The following is a 26,368-nucleotide window of genomic DNA, read 5'->3' as shown; positions in this document are numbered from 1 at the left end:
TTTTTGTTTTTTGTTTTGTTTAAAACATAAGAACAAAGCAATCGACATGGATGGTGCAGCCGAGGTAGGTGAGAACATTTTTCTTAGTTTATTTTATCAACCTTTATCTATTAGTTAATCAAAGTATGTAGTATTAGTATGTGCAACGTTTTAGAAACTGTATATCGGTCAAAATGAAATGAGCTCACCCAGCTTGAGAGCGACAGAGAGTTGTGCCTGAGAGACCAAACTCAGGGCTGTATGATCCCTTTAACCGTACAATCAGGAAGCGTTGCTGTGACGTCACGTGCTAAAAAGATTGTTGCTGTAGCCTACCTATTTCCTTTTGCCTCACACCCATTTGTACTTTGATATTTGGACGTAAAACCATCAGTGATTTTGGGAGGTAGGTCTTAATGCAGCAGAAATCTTCTTTACTGGTGTATACACTGCACAGTGCACACTTTAACTCTTTAACCCTCTCTTTGGCTCTATCCTCTCACTCAGTTGAATTGACTCTCTAGGCTATATAGCCTACTATGGACAAAGGTGAGGGTCATAAATAGTATATGTAAGTGGGATTACACAGATCACTGCCTGTCAACGTGTCCTTTGAAAATATAACAACTGAATCACTAAGACATAGGTCTAAGTCATAATTAAGCATTATTTTCCTACTTGTACACTGCACCTTTTCTTTGATGATTTACTTTTTATAGCATAACCCAGTAGCCCGACAGTAATGTACAAATTACAGAAAAAACTCATAGGGTGCTTGGTCCGTGAGTTGCATCAGTGCTTTTATGACTCGCTTGTTCATCTAACTAGTTAATTTTTTAACCCAGTAGGCTAATCATTAATGTGAAGAGTTATGTCTCCCTCCCCCCCAACCCCCATATTTTTCTGTCATGTTTATCATCTAATCGATGCTCATCTCTACAGCAGCACGGAGAGCCAGCGTTCACTCCTGCCCAGCCATGCCTCTGTTTCAGGCCAAGGCCCGACCCGAGCGGAGGAGGAGGAGGACGGGGGGGAACATGGAGTGGATGGGGAGCCGTGGGATGACAGATGAAGAAGGCTCCGTCCTTTCTTTAACTAGGCTGTGTCTGGTGAGCCTGGCTGACAACATGAAGGAAGTGTGGGCCAAAGACTATGCCGACAACTACCTGGATCATTACTTCTTCAGACACATCATGGGGCCTTTCAACTTACTGCGTGAGTTTGTGAGGAATCATCACATGGTTACTCTCTTACAATTAACATGCCCATTGACCATGTGAACTCCATCTATTCGCTGTATCAGAAAAACGCCTATGAACTGCTTAGAACTAATTCCTTAAGTAGTTCAGCGTCTGTGCTTTTTTTTACAATCCGGTAATATCTACATATGAAGGGATATACAGACTTCAAATCCTGATTCAACATTTCTCAACCCCCCTTGTGTCTCCCCCTTCAATCTCCTACTCTCCCTACAGCGGGCGACCTGGTGGAGGAGCTGACGTGGTTGCTATGCAGCAGAAAGCAGTTGTCCCGGGCCGCCCTCCACCTCCTGTTGGTCCCCCAACTCCGTGGCCTGTCTCTGGAAAGGTGTCCTGGTCTGGTCACCTCCGTCCTGTGTAACCACATAGCTGCACGCTGCCAGGTCAGACAAGAAGCCAGTCCACGCATTTCTGTCTTTGTTACAGGAGCTACTAATTAGCACTTGCTTCTTTAAATGTTGTCTTTCACTGATTAAAATATATTCACTGATAATATATACAGTAGGCTATATACATTTATATTATATATACACTCACCGGCCACTTTATTAGGTACACCTGTTCAATTGCTTATAAAAACGAAAAGTTAATCTTCCAATCACATGGCAGCAACTCAATGCATTTAGGCATGTAGACGTGGTCAAGACAACATTCTGAAGTTCAAACCGAGCATCAGAATGGTGAAGAAAGGGGATTTAAGCGACTTTTAACATGGCATGGTTGATGGTAATGAGTGGTTATTTCAGTTACTGTTGCCTTTCTATTAGGGCTGCAACTAACGATTATTTTGATAATCGATTAATCTGTCGATTATTTTCTCGATTAATTGATTATTAACCGATTCGTGTTTTGGCCCATAAAATGTCAGAAAATGGTAAAAAAAAATTATAAATTTTCCAAAGCCCATGTTGACTTCCTCAAATGTATTTTTATGTCCAAAACACAAAGATTTTTCAGTTTACTGTCATAATAGGATTAAAGAAACCAGAAAATATTCACATATGAGAAGCTGAAATCAGAGAATTCAGAATTTTTTTATTAAAAAATTACTTGAAACGATTAATCGATTATCAAAATAGTTGGCGATTATTTTAATAATCGATTGATAATCGATTTGTCGATTAATCGTTGCAGCTCTACTTTCTATCATCTTGAACCAGTCTGCCCATCCTCCTCTGACCTCTGACTTCAACAAGGCATTTTTGTCCACACAAATGCCGCTCACTGGATATTTTTCCCTTTTCAGGCCATTCTCCGTAAACCCTAGAGATGGTTTAGATTGAAAATCCCAGTAGATCAGCAGTTTCTGAAATACTCAGACCAGCCCTTCTGGCACCATCAACATTTCCATGTATAAAGTCACTTAAACCCACTTTCTTCCCCATTCTGATGCTCGGTTTTAACTTAAATAAGTTGTCCTGTCCAGGTCTACATGCCTAAATGCTTTGAGATGCTTTCATGTGATTGGCTGATAAGTTATGTGTTAACAAGAAAATGAACTGCTGTACCTAATAAAGTGGCCGGTGAGTGTATATATATTTGTATATATATATTTGTTTCTGACCCATAGCTCCTTAATGCCTTAATATTTCCTCCTTTTATGTCTCAGGGTCTGTGGAGTCTGGACCTATCTGGAGCCCAGCATTTGCCTTCAAAGGTCCTTTCTGAAACCCTTTGCTGTCTCCCTGCCCTGCGCTCACTCTCCTTGTCCGGTACACCCTGTGACAGATGTGTCATCCAAACTATTGCCCAGCGGTGTCGTGTACTGCGCCATCTAGACGTCTCCCGCTGTCATCTCCTTTCCCCTGCTGCACTGCTTCCTCTTGGAGGAGGCGCTTCCTCTTCGTCCTCCAGCTGTCCTTCTAGAGTTAGCACCTCTAAATCCCAATCTATTAACACCCCTTGTTGCTCCACACCCCAGTCTCCTCCTCCCGCTCTCAGCAGCCTGCTTGCTGTGGATATTGGGTTCGGGGAACAAGAGGGAGACGCTGTGGCTGCAGCAGCCTACCTCCTCCTCTCCCTGCCCTGCCTGGAGAGAGTGGCCATGGAGGGCCTCGCTCAGGCCTGCTGTCTCATCCAGCTAAGGGACTTCTACCAGGCCGATGGGTTCACAGACAGGGAAGGACTTCCCAGGCTTGAGGAAGTGTGGGGGAAGTGGATGCACAGACGGGGCCTGGACAGTCGGAGGACAAAGAGAGAAGGAGCGGCAGCAGATGACAAGAAAGAAGAGGAAGAGGAGGAGAGGACATGGTGGGAGGGCTATGATAGTGGGAGTGAGAAAGGTGCAGGTAGAAGTGAAGGGGCTAGTTGCTCTCAGAACCAAGCAGAGGAAAAAAGGATCCTGCGCCTAAAGGACGTCAAGGGCTTATCATGTGACTCTGTGGTCAGTTTAAGTTGTCTGTGTCCAAATATCCACTCCATATCTGTGAATGTCGATGATTGGGAGGATGCCACAGGAAGAAGGCAGGGCTCTCTGTTAGCCGCAGGCCTCCAGACATGGTCAGGCCAGCTGCGTAGCCTCTCTGTACACTACCAAGGCCCTCTGATGGATCTCCTTCCAGCGGTGCAGGTCACAGGCTCCTCCTTGGTCTCTCTCACCCTGGAGGGGGTGAAAACCAGCCCTCGCACCCCACTGCTGGAGGTCATCAAGGCCTGTCCGAGACTCAGTGACCTGCTCATCTCTGCTGAGCCTCCAGCCACGCCACAGGAAGAGGAAGACGAGGAGGATCAGCCAGACCATTGGGATCTTCCAAAGCTGCCTAACCTCTGCTCTCTCACACTCAAGTATGTACATCTGGGATACTCTATACAGTACACTATGAATTTAGCCTTTTTTTGGAGTCCACTTCAAAAACTGACCAACAAAGTGAAGTTTTAATAAAATAAAAATTATGCAATCTGGATTATCTGTCATCTGCCCCACAGACACTGATGTGCAAATAATCCTGACCTCAGACCTCCTTGTGACATTTGTAAAGCAATGTAGATTTTCCCCACAGGAATCAGTGGTTAGTGTTTGATGTTAGCACTGGAATAATGAAAACAATTACTGTTCACAAGAATTAACATAATTGGTTGTTTATAAGGAATGCAATTTTAATGCAGGAACACACACCTTGAAATTTAGCAGGCCAGTTTTGGTGCAATACTAGACTGTGAACCTTTCTGTTTTAAGACTATTAGAACATCAAATTAATGGAAGTATAATATTCCTATTTGAAATTAAATTAAGGATTTCATTTCTTCCTGCCTGAGCATCATGGAGGTATATCAGCAGCATACAACACAAATGAGATGTAGTGCTGAAAACAAGCGACCATTAAGTCAAAGTTAGTGGAAGAGCATTTTAATCTACTATGAGTTGTGACATTTTTTTATTTAAAAAATGTATAAAAAAAAAAACACTGATCAAACTTCTTCTTGCTAATCATCTTCTTTGTGTCTACCATTTTCCTGAAGATTCTTCTATGAACACAGCCAAATGAAGCCTGTGATGTCCTGGATGTCTCTGAAGAGGGTGCTCAAGTGCCTCCTGCTTGGTTCTCCCTTGCTGCAGAAGCTCTCTCTTGTCTCCCTTCCTTGCCCTCTGAACTACGTATTACAAGATGTACTGCGCTCTGCAGACTTGGACCTGTGTCTCTTTGCAGATTCCACAGACTTCCCTGCTATGCCACTTGGCCGTGTACAACGCATTGACCTGTCGCGGACGGATGTGAAGATGACAACAGTGAAAAGCGTAATGCAACTGAGCCAGAGACTCAAGTATGTAGATGTCAGTTACTGCTGGCATATAAGTCAGTATGAGTGGCTGAGCTGTGAGATGTTCAGTAAAGTTCAGGTTGTCTGGTCATAGTGAAGGAGTTGGGCAGCTTCCAATACGGGAGCAACACGGCTTAAAAACTAAAATAAATATAGGCTGCAATAAACATTAAGTGTCAATTGTAAATTATTTCTATCTATCTATCTATCTATCTATCTATCTATCTATCTATCTATCTATCTATCTATCTATCTATCTATCTATCTATCTATCTATCTATCTATCTATCTATCTATCTATCTATCTATCTATCTATCTATCTATTTATCTATCTATCTATCTATCTATCTATCTATCTATCTATCTGATCTGTTTTTGTAAGATCAAACAGACTCATATCGATCTTATAGACTGTATTTTGCATCTCATATCAAAAACATGTGGGACTTATTCCTATAGTGCCTTCAATGGATTGTAAAGGCAACAGGCAACTAATGCGTGACAAAGAAAATGGCATGATAAGGTCCCTATCGTAAAAAGAATCACACTTCGTAGACTATTTTTTGGTGGAAAATGCATCATGACAGAGCCAAACTGAAATAGTGTATTTATTCTACAGTAGTTAATTTAGTTAGGCAATTTGAGAAACTGGACAATTGATCGTGTTTGTTTTTTTCCTGATCCATTTTCCAGCCAGCAGGTGACAGTAAAGCGCCTTCATCATGGTGACAACCCAATATTACATTTAGAAGAAGAAGGAAAATGTTGGGCGGATTGGATTTACCTATTTTGTGGCTCGTCAACCACGGGGGCAACGCGCAGGAGAAAATTAAACACACCGCAGCTGGGGAACCAACGTCACTCACCGGAGACCTGCCACATACTCGCTCAACATTAGCCAGTGGTTAGCATCTGGCTGTTCAGAAATGCCATATTTGCCACAGAAGAGGATACTTTTTTGTTAGTAAGTATACAACTGTCTAAAGGCCGCGAATGTATCCCTTTGACGTGTTCACACGGACGATTAGTAAGAATATATAAGGATATTTAGGTTATCCTAGCTCGCGGCTACAGCCAGGCTACGGCAGTCACTCCACAGACGTCTGTTAAACGCTAACGTAGCTATCACGACCTGATTTATTTTTTATTAGATTGTTCCTCTGGAGTCGGTGTGTCAATTTTGCCTTATTAATGGTTTTAAAAATGGTAATATTTACCATTTCAGCTTCTATACAGGCTAAACCCCAGGTCAGAGAGAACATACTGTCCCCATACTAGCCAGTGCACTTCATCTAACGTGAGGCCTGTCTCACACAAGAGCTCAGAAGTTGCCTCTAGTTAAAGATAACATTTTCGACTGTACTTTCCAAAAGGTCACCATGACACGCGAGGAAAACGGAATGGAGCCGCGGAACGAGCCACATCTCCCTCCTTCAGCGAACAGACTCTTGGATCTCCAATAAGTAAACGTACAACAAGACGGAGATAATCTGCGTCATGGGAAGGTTTGTTTGTTTGTTGTAATTTCCAAACTGTAGATTGATTCGTGAACGTTCTCATATCTGTGTGCCATTTGTAGGCATATACTACTTTGCTCATGCTGTCCTTCTCTTTCATCTCTTGACAGAATCAGCTTCTCCTGCCTCTTCCCAGCCTCTTGGCATTTCAGCCTGTCATCCCAGGTCCTTCCCCGGCTAATGGTTCCTTCCCAGAGGCAGATGCTTTTCATCGGCCTGGTGCTAGTCTGCCTTATAGGACTTATATACCTGCTGTTTTTCACTGGGAGGGGGCCCGCCATCTGGACCAGAAAGGAAAATCACTTCCACAGGTGAAAACAAACAACCAACAATCTCTCCATGTGCTTATGTTTTATTTAAATCAGGCAGGCAATATAATTTTAACAAATCTTTGTTGTCCAAAAGGCACTTGGCAAGGGTGACAGACATCGATGCAACAGATACAAGCAACCCCGACCTGAACTATGGTCTAGTGGTGGACTGTGGCAGCAGTGGCTCCAGGGTATTTGTGTACTGCTGGCCCCAGCACAATGGTAATCCTCATGAACTTCTCGACATTCAGCAAATGAGAGATCAGCACCGCAAGCCAGTGGTCATGAAGATCAAACCAGGTGAGCGATAAGCAATGCTTGGCTTCGCCTTGCCAATCGAAAAAGAATTTATAGGTGGGGATTCTGGAGAATGCTTGTTGTCAACATCACTTTTTGTAAAAATCTGTGAATATCTCTTCACGTTCCACCACCTGTATGGAGTGTGTGCACTCTGAAAACTCAAATCAATGTTAATATAAATCCTAGGCTCTGTAAACGGGCATGTTGCTAGCTACAATGGGCCCCCTTTGTTTACATGCTCGTTTACAGAGCCTAAACTGTGTGTATTGACAAGATTTTTTTTGTTCAGCGCAGTACGTACAGAAAGTGGATCGTGAGGAAATATTTAAGATCGCTGATTCCACCTTTTTTAAAGGAGAGGATATGTGCTTTAGATATTCAGCAATTAGCACTATTTGTTTGAAAACTCAAATAATTTGATATAATGTAAGAAAATCCATTATTTGCCAACTTGTTATTTATCCACTATAAAACCATATCTTGAGTCTTGACCCAAATGTTTTTTTCCTTGTAGGTATCTCTGAATTGGCTAAAACACCAGAGAAAGCCAGTGACTATATCTATCCACTGCTCAGCTTCGCAGCCCAACACATTCCCAAAAATAAACATCAAGAAACACCCTTGTACATCCTGTGCACAGCTGGAATGAGAATCCTTCCTGAAAGGTACAATTGGGCATTATGAGCATCTTCTAATGATGTAAACTCACCCCAAATGTGTATACAGTAAATAGCTGCAATGAATTGTTAGACTTAACTAAGGTTTGAGCAGAACTAAGTTGCAATGAAAAGAGGATAGACTGTGTAATTTTAAAGTCTGGTTTTTGTGGTTATTTTCCAGTCAGCAAGAAGCACTTCTCGAGGATCTACGTACAGACATCCCAGTCCACTTTAACTTCCTCTTCTCTGATTCCCATGTGGAAGTGATTTCTGGAAAACAGGAAGGTAGCTATACAGAATGATAAGAATGCCCATGAATGAATATCGCAATGCTCAGAGTAGATGTATTGCAGATGCAGCTTTAATGAGATTCATGATATTATAACATATTTTAAATAATACAATAGTTTTTTTTTTCATCATTTAATGGAAGTTGAAAATCTTCCTACCAGTTGTGATGCATTTATAATTAGTATGGGAAACAAATAAGCATTTCCTGAATTAGGAGGTTTAAAGGTGGAGTCAGCGATTCTGGAGAATGTGTTGTGTTTTACAGTGCACACACAGTAAGGACAGGAAGCGGATTGTGAAGAAATATTGACAAACAAGCATTCTTCGGAATCACAGACTCCACCTTTTAAGATTATCTGCTGTATTGTAGATCCAAATATAAGTAGTGCAGGATTTAAGATTCTGGTAAAAGTTTATAATTAACTTCAAAATGTGTCGTCATTTTGCCTCAGGTGTGTATGCATGGATCGGAATAAACTTTGTCCTTGGACGGTTTAACCATGTGCACAACGGTAAGCACTCAAGGAAGTTGAATTTCAACACTGTGCCATTGCGAAAAGTACATTTCTGCTTTTAGTTTTTTCACGTGAAATTGCTGATGTGGTTATTTTCTAATATATTGATATACCCTCCGTGCCTGACTGCCAACTCTTCTCCTGAAAATCTTTCCAGATGGTGAAGCTGTGGTGGAGGTCCATGTCCCAGGCAGCGATCAGCAGGAGGCGATGGTGAGGAAAAGGACTGCCGGTGTACTGGACATGGGCGGGGTCTCCACACAGATCGCATACGAAGTGCCCAAAACTGTAAGCTTTGCTTCTCCACAGCAGGTTATTATCACCCAACCAATTCTGTTTTTGTTCTGTCTTTGGTTTTGGTCACTCACCCTTTGTTCTTCTCCCTCCCTCCTTCCAACCTCTGTCATCCCCACTGGTTTAACCTGTATGCACCATTTTTGTCCCGTGGAGATGATCTGCTCTCCATTCATCACTATTGAAGGCATACTGTAAGCCTGCTGCATGACCCCATAGCAGGATTTTTTTAAACTGAGGAAAAATACATAGACTGTAAAAATGCAATGGAAGTAATCTATGCTGAGAGTTTCTGCTCGTTTTGTATTATTTATTTATTTTCTACAATAGCAGGTTTGACACGCGTTTGTTGCCCTTTTTGCTCTCATTGCTTGTTTCTTCACACCACGTAATGTTCAATGAAGCGTTTCTCTGTCATGTTGTTTGGTGGTTACAGCTTGTTTTCTTATATCTTTAAAATATACAATGAACTAGGCATAGCCGTATTAAGTTTCACTCCTATGCCGCCCCAAAACATAGGTGACCTGCTACAATTTTCAAGGGTGTGTTGCATGTCAGCAACGCTGTTCCACCTGTAAATATCAACAAATTGATATGCATGAATGTATCCTGAGGGCGCCATCATTCCTAGGCTGATTTTTGTTTGTTCCCCAGGAGGAAGTTGCTAAAAACCTACTGGCTGAGTTCAACCTGGGGTGTGACGCACACCGCACGGAGCATGTTTATCGTGTTTATGTGTCCACCTTCCTGGGTTTTGGAGGAAATGCAGCTCGCCAAAGATATGAGGAAAGCCTCGTCAGAAATACCGCCACCCGAAATAAGTGAGAACAGCCAGATCCAATTGCTTACTTTTTATTACATTTTTGGAAGTTTTAGTGCACATTATTGTGGGTATTTACTCTCTATTTCTGATTTTTCTCCAGACTCTTAGATCAGCATGTTGGTGAGAGTGCAGAGTCTCCCCTCCTGGACCCTTGTCTACCAGCAGACCAACAGGACCAGATCGGTCCATCTACACAGAAGCTCCATCTGCGAGGCACAGGAGACTTTGACCAGTGTAGACACATTCTGCAGCCGTTCCTCAACCGCACCAATGAGACCCAAACCTCCCTCAATGGTATCTACCAGCCGGCCATTGACTACAGCAACAGTCAGTTCTACGGCTTCTCTGAGTTCTACTACTGCACGGAGGACGTGCTGCGCATGGGTGGCGACTATAACGCTTCCAAATATGCCCAGGCCGCCAAGGTAAATGCGGCATTTAAAAAAACAAAACATATAATACATACACAAAGTGTGCCAGATAAATTATTATTTGCAAGATTTTTCACAAAGCTTTATCGTATTTGCTGTTAAAATCACCTTTTAATTTAGGTGCAGTTAAAATTGTCTATTTAGTCATCACACCACCACTGACAGTGTTTTTTACTATTTGAAATAAGGATTTTACGACCACCACGCCTTTCATTGTGTGCAATGTTTACTTACATTGACGTAAAAAGGCATGTACAGTGTTTGATTGACGTAGTTCAAACTTTGCACCAAGCCTTTTTTTTTTATATAGTCTATTAAGGCATAGTATTATAAAATTAAACCCTGATCAGTCTTTGAATTTGGTTTGTATAATCATGTTTAGTTTTAATATAATTATCTACCATTTATTAATGTCTTATCACTGGAAACCTTCCTGATGTAGTTTCTATTTACAGAGTTACTGTTCCACCCAGTGGAAGACTCTTAAGGAACGCTTTGACTCTGGCTTGTTCGCCTCACATGCTGATCTCCACAGACTGAAGTAAGTTGCAAAGGATTAAAACCCAACTAAGAAGTTGGTCACATTCCACAAAGGTTGCCTACTAGCTTGGTTTAGAAAGTGCGTTAATTACTTCATGTCAATGTCTGCAGGTACCAGTGCTTTAAATCAGCATGGATGCATGAAGTATTGCACTCAGGCTTCTCTTTCCCAGCCAATTATAAAAACCTGAAGACTGCACTATTGGTCTATGACAAGGAGGTCCAATGGACTCTTGGAGCTATTCTCTATAGAACAAGGTTTCTTCCTTTGAGGTAAGATAGATTGTCTCTCGCATATGGCCTTTTCTTTTTAAAAATTTTTTCAACATGATAGGTCAATACATGTTGTTTTTTTCTGCCTTTTCCAGGGACATCCAGCAGGAAAGTCTGAAAGGAATGCACTCTCATTGGCGGCACAGCTTCTCTTTTGTCAACAACCACTACTTGGTCCTTGCTTGTATCTTCATTGTGTTGTTGTCCATTGTGCTGTACATAAGGCGATTGCGCCGCATCCATCGGCGTGCAGCACAGCACTGCACGCCCTCCTCTATACCATGGTTGGAAGAGGGCCTCGGTTCACCCACAATCCCTATCACCCTCTAATGTTCGTGAGGCATAAGGTCTGGACAGCATGTCTGATGTTCCAAAGCCAGTTTCACTCCTTTCGCTCTCATCTGCTTGTTCAGTGAGCTTTTGAAGTCTTCTTCCCTGAAAACATGATTGCTCCCTACGAGTTGAAACAGGGATGGTACTGAGAATTGGACAATGAGGAAGATCTTATGTGAGTCAGGCTTACCTGAGCCAAGAAAGCGTTTGTGTTGAAGTTATTTTGCTGCACATTGAAATGTCTTTTTAGAATTCATGCTCTTGCTTGCCACATACTCCATTGTCAAAATCTAATGGCAACTTTTTCGAGATGTGTTCTATTTCATTTAAAAAAAGACAACCACAACGGTACTTAACTCCATCGCTTATATTTGAAACCCTTATAAATATGTAGTCGATACTTTGAATTTAGCAAAGTTGGACAACTATACCACAGTGGAAATGTATTGGAACGTTGCCTTTCTTTATGCCTTTTATACATGATCACATTTTTATTTTTTTCCTTTTTTTTAATAGTTCAATGGTACAAACACTAATTTCTACAGAAACCTCAAATGCAATACGATTTAAAATTAGTGGAAGGCTCAATTTGAAATGCAGTTGAGATGCTCAAATCGTCTTTTTTGCGTGTGTGTTTTTGTCTATCCTAAATTGTTCTGCCTCAATAAGACAAATGGCCTTTAATGGCTATACTAGTGCAATACATGTCTTGTCACTGTTGGGAAACTCTCTGAAACACATCTGCTCCTTTTGAAGAGACTATCCATCTCTACTAAAGCCCTGCTGAGATTCTTTTGTTGGGTCATTCAGCTTTTAAGTTGGATAGCGTTGCATATATTAACGTTGGGTTTCTTTTTAGAAGCCGCCATATCACTGCTGTGAGGGGATTGTAAATGAAAGCACATGCTCCAGTATTTATATGAAAAAATTCTAGTCGAATGTTTGCACAGATGGATGCGAAGTAAATGTTGTCACATTGCAATTCAGTAATAAAGGTTTTATTGTATACTTGTCTGGATGTTTATTTCATGAGGAGATCAGACTAAACAAATAGCTGTGCACAGGCACAGAGAAGTGTTTTCAGACCGTGTGGCGTGTCCTTGTTTTCTCTGGCATATGTCAACCTAACCAAGGCTAATGTTAAAGGAAATGTTGCAAACAAGATAGAAAAAAAATTTAAACTGCACAACATGTGAGGGTGATCAGGTGTGAAACGTCCAGTATCAGCTGAATTGAGATGAGTGAATGTCTTTATCTCTAGGCTATGTGTGAGAGAAGTGTTAATACTTGATGCACTCTGTGTGTGGGACACAAGATCATTTTGTGGTGTCTCCATTAGGCAGAATGATTTAAGCCTTCACTCATTTGCAACTTCCACAGTATAATAACCATTATAAATCAATGTATAATTGCACTTTCAAACTGACACTTGGATTTGAAGATATTTTTATGTTAAACATGTTGACAGTTCTAAAAAATACAAAGCGTTTGGTTTACAAAGAAAGGTCATGTTGGAGATATGCTTCTCTACCATTGAGTAGTAGTTAGCCTTACTAGCTCTGGCTGTAGATTACCCAACCACATGGTGCATAGTGCACTGCATACCAGCTGAGAAAACACTGCCTAAACAAGTGGCTCTAAGATTTCAGGCTCCTTTAATGCTGAGTCATTGATATGTCCGACTTCACTGCCGACACGACAATGCAATGTGCTTTGTATGTAGTGTAGAGTGTATGTTTCAGCCAATTGTGATAAGTAACACAGTGTAGCTAATAGAACACCAGGGGCCTATTGCATAAAAGTGGAATAAAGACATCCAGGATGATTGATAAAGCCAGCCTTGACAAAGTCTAGCCTGGGCACTTTGGATTAGTCAGTTGCATAAACGCCAATCCAGGATGTAAAGGGGCTGCTTTGTCAAGCCAGGTGTAAGTAATTCTGTTAAGTGCCAGCCCACAGCTTTCAGAAGTAGACCCAAAGATCGAACACAGATTTACTGATGGAAAAATGGAAAAGACGCCCCATTTTCCCACAATGCCTTGCTAGTTTAAACCGTAAATCAGGGGGCAGTTAATTTCATACAGGAGATGTATTCTCTGCCAACTGTTCTTGATGTCCCTGCATTGTTTTATAATAAAATAGTTGACAGTGAGCAGTCTGCAGGTGCATCTAAAAAATTGAATATCATGGAAAGTCCATTCAAAAAGTGAAACTTTCATAGATTCATTACAAAAAGTGAAATATGTCAGGCCTTTTTTTTAGATGACTGATTGATCATGGAATAAAAAATCCAGTATCTCAAAATATTAGAATGTTACATACAACCAATCAGAAAAAGGATTTATAATACAGAAATGTCGACCTTCTGAAAAGTATGTTTATTCTAGATTAATTTCACTTCATGTGTAATGAATTTCTAGAATATATTTAAGTTTCACTTTTTGAATTCAATTACAGAAAAAAGGAATTTTTCATTGATATAGAATTTTGTTTCAGATGCACATCGATATAGTTATAAGTACAAAGTGAATTTATTTGACCCACACTTGCAACGTCAGCTGCCATCGATAATCAATTGTATAAATATAGCCTGCAATATGAACAGACTATCACATAAATTATTATAATATATATCATTGCATCTTAATCTAATTACAATTAAGGTAATTATAAATGGTTCAGGTTAAATAAATAAAAAAGAAGAACTATTTAACTAAATGACAATGCAGTCTGTTATGTGGTACTTTAAAACAGACTAATGAAAATAAAGCAATACACGGAAGATCATGGAATAACTGTTAAACACCTTGATTTCAGATCGGAGTGACAGCTGACTGAGCCAATCAGGCAACTGAATAAGTTTATCCTTTACGTTTAGCCTGGTCCCCAGGCTAAACGTAAAGGATAAATCTCCATGGTAATTTATGTCCCTCCGCTTTTATGCAACCGGATCATGGCTAACGCAAGCCAGGATAACCGAAATATCCTAGGTTAATCCCTTATCCTAGTTTTATGCAATAGGCCCCAGTTAGTAGATTCAAGATTCAAAGTGTTTATTATGCACAATAAGAAACATGTTATCAGTCATACAAGGAAATTCTTCCTTTGTTTTCCACAGACTGAATGCCAAGAAAGTAAAATATAAAAAAGCAGCAAGAATATAGAATATACAATTTACAAGGTAAATAGAAGAGCAGCAACTAGATAAAATAATAAATTTGAATTCAAATAAAATAAAACGGAATGGCGCAAATCCAAGAAAGTGTGCCATTGTGCTTGAGCAAAATGTCAACAGTGGTGGCACTCCTGAGGTAGAATAATAACAATAACAACAGACTCCTATCAGTCTTTTAGAAGTCTGAGGGCAGTGGGGAAATAGTTCTTTAGTCAGGAGTACATTCGTTAATTCGTTAGTAGAGTACAAGTAGAATATTATAATGTACAAATAAAATATTTTAATCAACCGATTGGAAATTGGAAAACAAGAAGTGCAAATCTCTCTTCATTGTGTAAAAAGGATAGTGAATTGACAGAGAACCACTCTATCTTCAGTATGTTCAAAACAACAAGAAGTTTGACATAAAGGTGAAATGCAAACTTATGGCCTGTAACTATAGCGCCAGGGTGACATATCCAAAAGACTAATGATAAATGATTAAGAATGAGAGATGTAGGCGTAATGTGTGGACATTCATTTAGCTGCATCAAGATGAATTAGTAAGTTATCTAACCTCTGGTCAAGAAATAAGCACCAAAAAGATTATTCAAAAATAAAGAATTATGTCTTGTCTGTTTTTGTTTGGGGTGAAATACTTAAAAAAAAAACACTGGTGGAAAGTAAGCATTAAAACTGATATTCAATACATGTTTAGCTATTGTAGCCTCCTTTACAATATTTAAGTAAAAAAATGTTTACATTTACATTTAACTTTACATTTCTACTGCACTGCATTTCAGAGGTAGGCTCAATATTGTTCTTTTTGGCACTCAGCATGATCAGTAGATTTAGTAACTGTCATACTTCTGTAGCTACTAGTAGGCCTAGGCCTATTCGTACTTGTGTTCTTGTCTTACAAGTTGTTGTTACTGTATGTCCTTATAAGAAAGATTAGTTTTAGCCTATCTGCAGTATCAAAGAACAGAAGATTCTTAAGGAGACCAAACCTACTTATCTATTCACGCAGGACCTTGCGATAACTCCCATTCAAAAACTCAAAGACAAGAGAAACCGAGACTGGCATTGATGCATACAGGGCTTTGACTGTCAGAGGAATCTAGCATTGGAACTTTTCATTGGCCACCCTCAAACCAAGAGCCCGCCCAACTGTTGAGTTTACAAAATGATTGGTCCATATTCACCTGAACCACGCCCCCCAGCTGGCAACGTCACACGGGCGCTGGAACTCCACTATGTAGTGATGGTGTTGTGGTTGTCCATGCCGCCGACACCTTCCTGAGCGTTATCTTGTGCGGGAGACCGACTGGGAGAGCTCATCACGCATGGAGTTGAGCTCGGACCCTGTGGTGGCAACACTGGAGATGTCGCAGGTCAAAAGCAAAGACGAAGAGCCTTCAGATGGTGACGGTGACTACGAGAGCTTGCCACCTCATGTCTCAGTGGGGACCCACATGACAGCAGGAGCCGTGGCTGGGATACTGGAGCACACGGTGATGTACCCTGTGGACTCTGTCAAGGTAACGTACACTGAGGCTAAGCAGCAAGTCTGACTTGTTTTTCCACCGCAGCTCATTCAATAGCTTGCTATAAAGCACTGCTAACTGTACGGGCAGCTTGCTATCGCCTGCTAACGAATGTTAGCTGTAAAACGTTGAGGCTGCCCATCCTTAGTTAGCTCCCGTGTTAGCTCATTTAAGCACGAGTAGACAGACCAACATACAGCAAGCTAGCATGAATTAAATTGGAATAAAAATAGCTTGTGTTAGCTAAACCGAGCGAGTACTAACATTTTTACTATGTTTCGCTTCTTTGTTGATGGGAATATTAACTTTCATAACAGCGCAAGCCCTACTGAACACCCAGTGTAAAATAAAATTTCCAAAGTTACATTTTAACAAGGTTAGGGTTTAACAGAGTTTTCGTCTTGACCTCGGTTTGCCTTGGGTTAACACGTTTCCATGCTTTTCTCAGTCAGGGTTTCTTCCTCATACAGAGAAATTGAATAATGTATCTTGACTTGCGCTACTGACGTAGGGTAAGTGAAGGTCAAGTGACCTTATATCAAACTACATTTGAAATTCAAACTAGACGTTACCACAACGTTACCCACACGTAAAGGGTAAACAATAACGTTTTACAATGGTGCTTAACTCTGGAGTGCAAAGTATACTTTTGTGGCCACAAAGGTCACCTGTATTCGTTGTGTACTTGTTTCAATGGAAAACTGAATTGTCCAGGATTACAAGCTCAAATCGACAGTATATTTGAATGTTCTCAATCTAAGACATTTGTCATCGTTTTTAGATTACAATAAATCCCACTACAACAAAATGCAGTTGAGCATGCAACAGGATACTACAGTAGCAAAGTGCATACAAAGTAGATATAAATAGAAAATAAATGAATTAATAATAAACCAGTTGTGTATTGACCGTAAAGGAATGTGACAGTGTTATGAGCAAATAAACAAGTATGTTTAGAAAATGTTGAGTATGAGTGAGGTCTAGAAATACAGTTAAGTCAATAAAATATTTTTTATTTTAATAACCGATGGATTGTTTTAAATTTTACATTAAAGCTCATGCTATCACAGAGGGGTTTTTGTGTGGGTCACATCAGTTCATAAATGGAGAAACTCCCCCTGAATTCAGCAGTTTGCACAAACTTTGTTTGTCAAAAGTCAAAAAACAAATTAGTTTACTAATCAGCATCATCTTGAAGTTGAAAGTGGCTTGTGTCTAGAAGTTTGAGTTGGTTTGATTGTGAACTTTGCCCCTGCAATCCCTCTATTTTGCCCAGCTATTGTATTCAAACAATGTAGTCTTGTTTTGATAATTTGGCGTGCTGCTCTGCCCTGACGATAATCTCGACGTGGCACAGACAACTTCATCAACACATTACAAGAAAGAATGTCATTTTATCCACTTTTTTTTGAGTGTCAAAGTTTTGACATCTTTCCTCATCCTTTACTCATGGACCTTTATTACACAAACGACTGTTGCCATTTCCTCTTGAGGTTTACACGTTTTCACAAGCACCTTCTTCCAGCTGTAAATCTGACACCCATTCAGTTTGATCAGTACATGTCTGGAATTGCCAAAGAGCCTGTCTTTTAAATTTCGGCTGATCTCAACTAATTAAAGAATGATTATTATTAACTAATCCTGTTTGATCCCTTTTACTTTGACAGGTGCAGTGTACGGTACAGGTGCATGTATCTACAGTTAAATATTTAAAGCAGGATTCTCTGTTTGATAGAATGAAAGAATAGGTGTCTCACATCCAGCTTGTGATGACTTGCTGTATTCAGTGGATAATGGTAATCCACAAAACCTGTCAACTTCATGTATCTTTCAAATCAGGGAGTAGTCTGTGTTGATGCAAGGTGGAGGATCTTATCGGTGTTATGCACATTTGGAATCGGCCTCTCGCAGTAAAGGGTGTGTGTACACTGATGTCCTTCGGCAGGGTTGATTAGTAAACCGCCTTTTAGAATGACCTGGGGGACAGAGGTTTTGTTACTACTGTTGGATAGTTATGTTCATAGCATCTTTTAAAAGGACACCAATCATGTTCAATGTAGTGTTATATTTGCTGTTCCACGTTTGACATTGTTTAAATGTTTATTTGCAAATAAATAAATATACAACAGATTCGGTTAAGAACCGATTGACTTTCTAATATGCCAATATGCCTATCTAACATTTTCCAAAGTTAGTCCTGAAACTGCTGAATTAAAAAGTTTTGCACTACAGTTAATATCTGTCTGAAAAGCTCCCTGAATTTTCACATCATTTCCCAACAGTTAATCCATGCCATTTGAGAGTTAAGTCTAATAATGAGATTAATACATGGTACTTGTATATCTCTTTTCAGGAGACTCAAGGTCTTGAGATAGTTTATTTGTGCCCGGTTTAAGTTGTCAGATAAGCTCTAGAACAAACTTGATATTGCACAGTAAGTACTTTTAATTGATCAATTTTCATACATATTAAAAAAGCTTGTGTGCTTTGTAGTGCATAGATTCAGTCACACAAAATGGAAGAGTAAAAATATGTATCCAACTTCTGTGTGCCCCAAGTTCCAAAATTTGTACCAAAGGAAATGTAATTGATATTTTATTGTTAAGCTAGAGGAAGGAAACTCATGGGAACAGGCTGAGGAAGATAGACTTGGCCTATCTCCTGAACAAGCCCCAGATCTCTTCGCAACTAAAAACATGTTTTGTGGTGTCCGGATAACTTGGCATCGAGATGTAAAACAAAAGAGCTGCCACAGTCTCCCCCACCAGCCGTTGGAGGGACACACATCATTCAATCAGGACTTCACTGCTGCCAAGTACACTTACTGTCAGAACAATGTGACAGCATTACAGGGAACAATACATCAAGAGATCATGATTTGGCCGACACCAGGTGCCCACTTTAGAGCCACTAACAAACTTAAAAAAAATGTAATTGCATATGAATGATGTTATCTCAACAAAAGATAATAGGTTTCAAATGAAGGCAGTTTTAAGAGCCTCAACAATCTATTGAACATAGTTGCCTTGAAATGTTGAGTTTTCCTACCTTCCTCATTTTTACAATGCATGCTGAGCCCTAGCTTTAACACTTGAATAACAGCCAAACTGAAGCACATGATAAACAACTTTTAAATATATCTCTTTCTGTTCAGACCAGGATGCAGAGCCTGCAGCCAGACCCAAATGCACAATACAGGGGTGTGTATCAAGCTCTGAAAAAGATCATCCAGACAGAGGGGATATTCAGACCACTGAGGGGCCTCAACATCACCATGCTGGGAGCAGGACCCGCCCATGCGCTCTACTTCGCATGCTATGAACGGGTCAAACGCTCACTAAGTGACGTCATTCAGAATGGAGGCAACAGCCATTTGGCCAATGGTACGAGTTTCCACATCTCAACACAAATCACTTGATTGTCATACCAACAGCTTTCATACAAGGCCAAGCAACATGGCCTGGAGGGGTTTAGTAAAGATAAGTAATTTTAATGCCTTTTCCTGTTTACAATGCCAAGGATTAAGCCATATTCTGTATTCCAATAGAAAAGATTCAGTCACGCTATCTCGGATATATCGGTGCAAACCAGTGATTTTTATACACCAAGAAGAAACTGGTTATTCACCCCGACCTCAACTAAAATAAGGCTCCTACCTATAACACATCCTTTGTTGCCCTTTGAAATTCTTGTAATTGTTGATTAAGACTTGACATTATCGGTTTATGTTTGAACAGGTGTTGCGGGTAGTGTGGCTACTGTGCTCCATGATGCGATCATGAACCCAGCTGAAGGTAAGAAAGAAATTCTAACAAGGTTCTTTGCCATTTTAAAGGATTACAATATTCAATATACTGAATATTGTCAACAAATCCCATGGAAAGATTGAAACTAGCATTGAATCAATGCTACTAACTAGCATTATCTGCATATCCAGTTCCATCATGTGCCTTGTAGTTTATTTTAAATTAAATCCCACATTTACTGTCCTGCTACAGTAAATATTCACTCAAGCACCAAATGGGGATTTAACTATGGTGGAAAATATGTCACAGCAAATTTTGTTTTTTTACTGCTTTTTGACTAAAGTTAGCTTAAAACTAAAGTATCAAGCTGTTTTTGAAAAAAAAAAATATATATATTAATTTTGACTTGTAAAGATGTCAGCTCCATTAAGCACTAATGGACTTGGTGCTGGTTTTCACAGATGGGAGATAGTTAATATAGATAAATGAATGCATAAGTTGGTTGCGGTCTTTTCGTGGGGCTGGTGGACAATAACAAAATAAATAAAATAATCTTAGCTTAATCTGTTACAACAGCAGAAATGAACACTGTTTTAGTTCTGTACTGGTCAGCAGCACAATTGATTTAAAAAAAGAAAGTGCAAAATGTTATAGAATTCATATAAATGCACAAACATGGCTATTTGTTTTCTTCCATGGCTCAGTGATAAAGCAGAGGATGCAAATGTACAACTCGCCGTACCGTGGACTTGTGGACTGCGTTCAGACAATAACGCGTACCGAAGGCATCGGCGCCTTCTACCGCAGCTACAGCACCCAGCTGACCATGAACATCCCTTTCCAGGCCGTTCACTTCATCACCTACGAGCTGATGCAGGAACAGTTAAACCCGCACAGACATTACCACCCCGGCAGTCACATAGTGTCGGGAGCAGCAGCGGGAGCCATCTCCGCAGCAATAACCACTCCGCTCGACGTTTGTAAAACTCTGCTCAACACGCAAGAGAATGTAGCACTCAACTCCATGAAAATCAGCGGACACTTATCGGGAATGGCTAATGCCTTCAGGACAGTGTACCGGCTCGGTGGTCTTGCGGCCTTCTTCAAAGGGGTCCAGGCTCGGGTTATATACCAGATGCCCTCCACCGCCATTGCCTGGTCAGTGTACGAGTTCTTCAAGTACTTCCTGACAAAAAGACAGCTGGAGTTAGAGGCAGGAACTAGACCAATGTAATGAAAAGTGTGTCGAGCCACACACACTACACACTACACCTAGACGGGAACCAACTTGAAGCTGTGTGACCTCACTGTGTGCTGTCTGAGGAAATAACATTAGTTATTGTCCCACAGGGAAGACATCGTGGTGGAGTGGCGGAAATAGAACACCTTACTGTTCACGTGTGTGTGTGTTAAGATGATGTTGCGCAACCAGGATATACAACAGACATGAATATTGTTAAAAGGACAGATACAAGTGGAAGAGCTGAACAGTCCTCTTCTTCCTCATCCACTCCAACACATCGACTTCCTAAACTCTGTTTTCTACACGTGGAGACTTTATAATTAAGTTGTCTTGAATGATGTTTATAGTTCCTAATATTGAAAGTTTTTATTTATTTTGTTAGCTCTCAGAGGCTTGTATTTTATGGATGCGGAAGAAACACAATGCTTTTTGTTTTTATTTCATTGCGTATTTATAAAAAACATCACAACACATTCATTATGTTCACTCGAAGGCGAACCGAATAGCTGCGCTTTCCAAGTGCCTCATATTTTAATATTACACTGCTTCACCTTATTTTTCTTTTGCCTTCTGGTTTTTGACAGAGAAAATCTTTGTTTTCCATATTTTATTTTTGTTTGATCCAAGATGTGCCGTATTCTGTTATAAGATAGAATCTTTTAGTGGCTCTTCATGTCATAACTGTTCACATGTGTCAAATCCGAATTTACTAATTTAGTTCTTTTCAGTTATTATCTCTGCCAGGCTGCAGAATTGCTGTTATTGTTCGTTATTTGTCAAAGTGTACACTGAGAGAATCTGTCTCTCTCAGCATCAAGGTGTGTAGACAGTAATGCTCCAGCTATTTGCCTTTTAGCCGTTAAAGTGCAGCAGTTCACTGCTCCAGAATCACGCACAATAATAGTCTGATGTAAAGAATCAAACCTGTTGCAGAAAGAAGGCAGCTTGTTTATATCTACTAAAAACATGAAGATATATTTTGCAGGTCATTATGCAGGTCCAATGGATCTTCATGTGCATTTATATTGGTGTTGTTTTTAGCTTTGGAGTGGCCTGTTTTGTTTGTGTGTCATATTGACCCTTATGCGTGTCATATTGACCTTGAACCTAGAGGTTGTAGATAGTATTTAAAATATTTTCAGAGTATAACTTTCTCTGAAACTTCAAGTGCGGACTATTTGTAATCTAAAATGTAAGCGCGTAACTTGAATTTTATTTTAAAACTGACTAATTACCTTTTGGCATTCTTTGTAACTAGCATAAGCCTGACCAGCTGCTTGAGCTAGTAAGCAGGCAATGCTACTTCACTTTTTTAAAACATTTTTTTGTCTCATCTTGTTGTAGTTACACATTTCCTGTCTTTCGACTATTTTCCACTCAGTCGTCAAGACATTCCTTTCAGATATTGATGTAATCCAGCAAGCAACCAGATTTATTTGCTTTTAATTATGGAGTTTTCTTTGTTTTTTTGGCAAGGTTCAGAGAGTTCGTCAGATTCCTGTGGTCTCACAAACCCTTTAGCAACGGACTCATTATGCCTGTGCGGCAGTGTAGTCGTTAATATACCAAAGACATGCATTGCATTCTATGCATCTTACTTTTAACATGTAATCATGATACTATTTGCCTGCTTGTTGTGAATTTTTTCCCCCATCTTTTTTCCCCTACAGTTTCCACTCGTTAAATTCCCTAATCTGTTCAGCTTCACTCATTTAGCTCTAGAGGCTTATTTTCTGTATGTTTTTGGAGTTTGGAACTCGATGGTAACAAATGTCTTTGCTCACTCAGCATTTCCATTTGCTCCTCCAAAAGGTTAAATTGACTACTTGACAAAACGGCAGTTAAAAGTTACAAAAAACTGTTGAAAGTGCAAATTGTATGTTCTTGTGAATATTTTTGGAAATTTCATTGTAACCTACATTTTATTTACTGAACAGTCTGTTTAGACTATATGAACTTATTATATTGATAGCAATATCGTTTCCACATGAATAAAATAGATATTTTGTCTGTTTTAAATATGAAAGCTGCCTAATTATACAAGCTTATATGCATACAATTGTTTTATTCTTATCTAAATCTAATCAGTGTTACATTAGTCTATTGCCCACATTGTGTTAGTTTTTTCGGTTGATTTCACTGAAGGAACTCCACTTATTTTAAGTTAATCATGAAGAAAAATAAAGCCGGTCAACAGCTTATGATTTATTACATTACACTTGCAGTAGACACAGCTTGCCCTCCCTCTGTCCTTTTAAGGTGTTGATTCATAGTAGTGAATCATAATTCCCAAACTATGTTGCATTACTTCTGTCCAAAGTATATTAAATGTGTTTAAGTGCTTCTAATAGATGCTTACATTTTAAGAGATATTATATTGTTTGTGGGGATCTCCATGATGTACATATTTCTATGCTTCTTACGCACAAATTATTGAAATGGGAGTTGGGATGATGTTTTGATGAGTGCCATCTCCAGAAAAACAATGCTTGAAAGTTTGACCATGCAAATATGAAATGAATGTAATAATGCTGCTACAGTATGTAACACTGGAGCTGAAATAAACATGCAAGTGAGGAATGCTGTGTTTTTGTTTTGTTTCTGAACCAATTCAACATTTTCCGTGTCCTGTCATAGCCAGATGTGTATTTTCCCTCCCAGCATTATACTACAAGAAACCAAGAGTTCTGCAAGTTAATGGGGCTTAAATAAAAAAAGAATTAGACAAAACTATCTAATTGATGTTAAAACAAATTGATTGTATTACAAAGAAATTACCCGACGGCATCCGAGCTACCAGTTTCAAAAGAAAGATTAACATGAGGTTCATATTGAAAACACCACTTTTGACCCCATGATATGTAGTTGTTTAGTGAAACTGGTACACATACCTGTACAACACATGGCAATGTTTTTAATGTACTTCCTCAGTGTTGTGAGACCCACAAATCCATTCACTTCTATTGTAGTGATGCAGAGGTAATCGGACAAACGAAAACTATCTGGCTTGTCTAAAAACCAGAAGAATTAATTGATAAAATACATTAATTGAAAATGTATGTGAACCAGCCCTTTCAAGTATATACTGCTCCTGCAGGAGTTAAACAGTTCCAGTAGAGGGAGGTATAGTGTAATTTAAAGGTTGTACTCAAAGGCAGAGATTACACTGTTTGTATCCGCTAGCCAACAAACACTCAAGTACATAATGATGTCACAGTCAATCCAGCAGGTTGGCACATATCTTATTGTTGTCTCATACAAAGATTGTGTGCAGTGTTGGAAGAAGCACCTACAAGTGTTTAACCTGGAATCACCTCAAGTTTCCCTTATATACTGTTTTCCTTTATACTGTGAAGAAAATAACAGAAACTATGACAAGCCAAAAAGTTATCAAAAAACTCAATCAGCCGTAACTCAGTATTTCATTGCAAAGGCCAAATCTTATTACCTGTTAGAAATATTTCTGTTTATCTTCTATTCTCCATTGACATGACAATGTTTCCTCTTCAAATGCTCTCCCTCTTGGGTGAAGATGAGGATTTGAACACACATGTATAGATCACCAGCAAATGGGACAATCAAAAAGACATGTGTCTTGTGAGAGCAATATGCCAAATAATTTCATTACACAATACCCATGTGAATATCACATCAACATTGCATTGCAAGTACAGTATTAGATACACACTTCAATGTTTGCGTGCCCCCATCGACCTCATATTGTTCACAGCTATCTATGCAGTAATTATACAGTCTTTGTTCCTGAGTTTGTTATCCTACCGTTGATATAAAGGTAAATACTGTATTCGTAATGGGTGTCCTACACACAATACAGAGTATAATGATAGACAAGCTAGACTGATGTGATTTTCTATTGAGATGCAGACAGTGCAGAGCTTTATTCGAAACCAACATGCCTCCGGACACGTACACTTGTGCTGTGACGTTGTTGTCCCTGATGTGTTTAGTTTTTGCCCTTGTCCATGAGTAGGTTGTTTATCTGAAGCGCACAATGAATGCCTCCTTCAGCCCATGTCCTCTGTCCTTGTCATAATCGCTTTGATCTGCGGTAAACTGTCCCACTACTTTATATCTTTATCCCAAAGATAAGAACACTGGGAAATAACTCTTCTCTCTCTCTCTCTCTCTCTGTCTGCCTCTCTTTCTCCCTCTCTCTGACACACACACACACACACACACACACACACACACACACACACACACACACACACACACACACACACACACACTCTCTCTTTTGCCAGCCACACAATCAATGGTAATCATCCATCGGATAGGTTGGATGCAGCAGTGTATCTGCTGATGAGAGAGAGGAAAGGCAGCTGCTCTACTGGTACCGTAACATGTGGGATCCAGTTACAATATCCGAGGAAGTTTATGAGTGTTCCCATGTGAAAAGATCAGGGCTGTTTTAAACCCTCCTTATCAAACTCCCAACAAGTTTGTCAGACAGTCACGGCATATTGGAGCACTGACAAAGGCCGTCTTTGTGGTGGGGGTTTGGTTTTCCCCTCATCTGTTATGAAGATCTGCTTGTTTTTCAAAGCATCATTGGCCACCTTGAAGAGCACGACGACGGCTCCACGACCACACTGCTCACTGGATCTTATAATCAGATCCCTACTGAAAAAAAGATAAACTCCTGAGACTTAACATTGTATTTCTATGCATTTATGGCCGCTTTATTGCCATATCCAAGAAACATCTTTACGTAGCCATGCACTGTCAAATTCCATGATCTAAGTATAGAAGTGCAGATAAGGCAGTTAACTCTTCTTCACTGCTTTTTTTGTCATTTAGCCTGCCCAAAGCCAGTTAATCCAGGTGGTGCAGGGACAGATTTTCGAGACACTCCCCTGGCCTGACGAAACCATAGAGAAGGAAACAGACAGGAGGATGTTGTTTTTAAGTCTTCTGTGTTTGTGAACCAATGTACCGTGTCCCTTTGAGCCGGTGGAAGTGCAGGTAATACAATGCCAGGCGCAAAAATAATAGTTCTTTTTCCTAACCTTGCAGCTTCACCCTTCAACAAGCTGCTTTATCTGATGAGTGTGCGCGCGTACAAACCTGAGACACTGAGAGACGCTGAGAGATACTGTCAGATTTTCAGTGCCGTCAAAACAGATGCTATCTGCCCTCTTCATGTCTAATTACCTGTTTACTCCAAGGGCCTACGATGCATGGTGATAAGAACTCACTTTAGTTGAAGGAAATCATTAAGATACCGGATTCAATTTTTTTATTTATTTTTTTATTTTTAGGTTTTACATTCTAAGATATACCACAATATTTTCAACGTTTGCTGTATTTTACTTATACTTATTTATTATTTTTAAGTTGACAGTCCAAAGTATTTATGCTCAATTAATTGG

At 39.8% G+C, this 26,368-nt stretch overlaps 3 protein-coding genes across 4 annotated transcripts; all 3 read left to right on the top strand.

The window, feature by feature from the left end:
* Positions 1–905: 905 nt before the first annotated feature.
* On the top strand, positions 906–5,091 carry LOC307256026 (uncharacterized protein; the record flags this gene model as incomplete). The annotated part of the gene is made up of 4 exons (XM_080034887.1): positions 906–1,194; positions 1,455–1,621; positions 2,848–4,022; positions 4,698–5,091. 4 exons carry the CDS (start codon positions 906–908, stop codon positions 5,089–5,091), a joined length of 2,025 nt encoding a protein of 674 aa, XP_079891013.1.
* A 701-nt stretch (positions 5,092–5,792) lies between these two features.
* Positions 5,793–12,291, top strand: entpd4 (ectonucleoside triphosphate diphosphohydrolase 4). Of its 2 annotated transcripts, none has more exons than XM_080051605.1 (13): positions 5,793–5,962; positions 6,372–6,503; positions 6,626–6,826; positions 6,921–7,126; positions 7,641–7,791; positions 7,967–8,070; positions 8,529–8,588; positions 8,749–8,879; positions 9,540–9,706; positions 9,809–10,133; positions 10,595–10,680; positions 10,791–10,952; positions 11,048–12,291. In XM_080051605.1, exons 2-13 carry the CDS (start codon positions 6,496–6,498, stop codon positions 11,280–11,282), a joined length of 1,836 nt encoding a protein of 611 aa, XP_079907731.1. In that variant the 5' UTR covers positions 5,793–5,962; positions 6,372–6,495; the 3' UTR covers positions 11,283–12,291. The 2 variants fall into 2 exon arrangements, with proteins under 2 accessions (XP_079907731.1, XP_079907730.1); XM_080051604.1 differs by having other exon boundaries at positions 5,795–5,962; positions 8,749–8,903.
* A 3,398-nt stretch (positions 12,292–15,689) lies between these two features.
* Positions 15,690–23,502, top strand: slc25a37 (solute carrier family 25 member 37). Its single transcript, XM_080038836.1, has 4 exons — positions 15,690–15,980; positions 19,141–19,369; positions 19,724–19,780; positions 20,437–23,502. Exons 1-4 carry the CDS (start codon positions 15,786–15,788, stop codon positions 20,964–20,966), a joined length of 1,011 nt encoding a protein of 336 aa, XP_079894962.1. The 5' UTR covers positions 15,690–15,785; the 3' UTR covers positions 20,967–23,502.
* Positions 23,503–26,368: the final 2,866 nt, after the last annotated feature.

This window comes from Ammodytes marinus (genome assembly GCF_949987685.1).
Source record: "Ammodytes marinus genome assembly, chromosome: 2".
Classification (NCBI taxonomy): domain Eukaryota; kingdom Metazoa; phylum Chordata; class Actinopteri; order Uranoscopiformes; family Ammodytidae; genus Ammodytes; species Ammodytes marinus.
The sequence above is the reverse complement of the archived record's forward strand: the minus strand, read 5'-3'. Positions and strand labels throughout refer to the sequence as shown.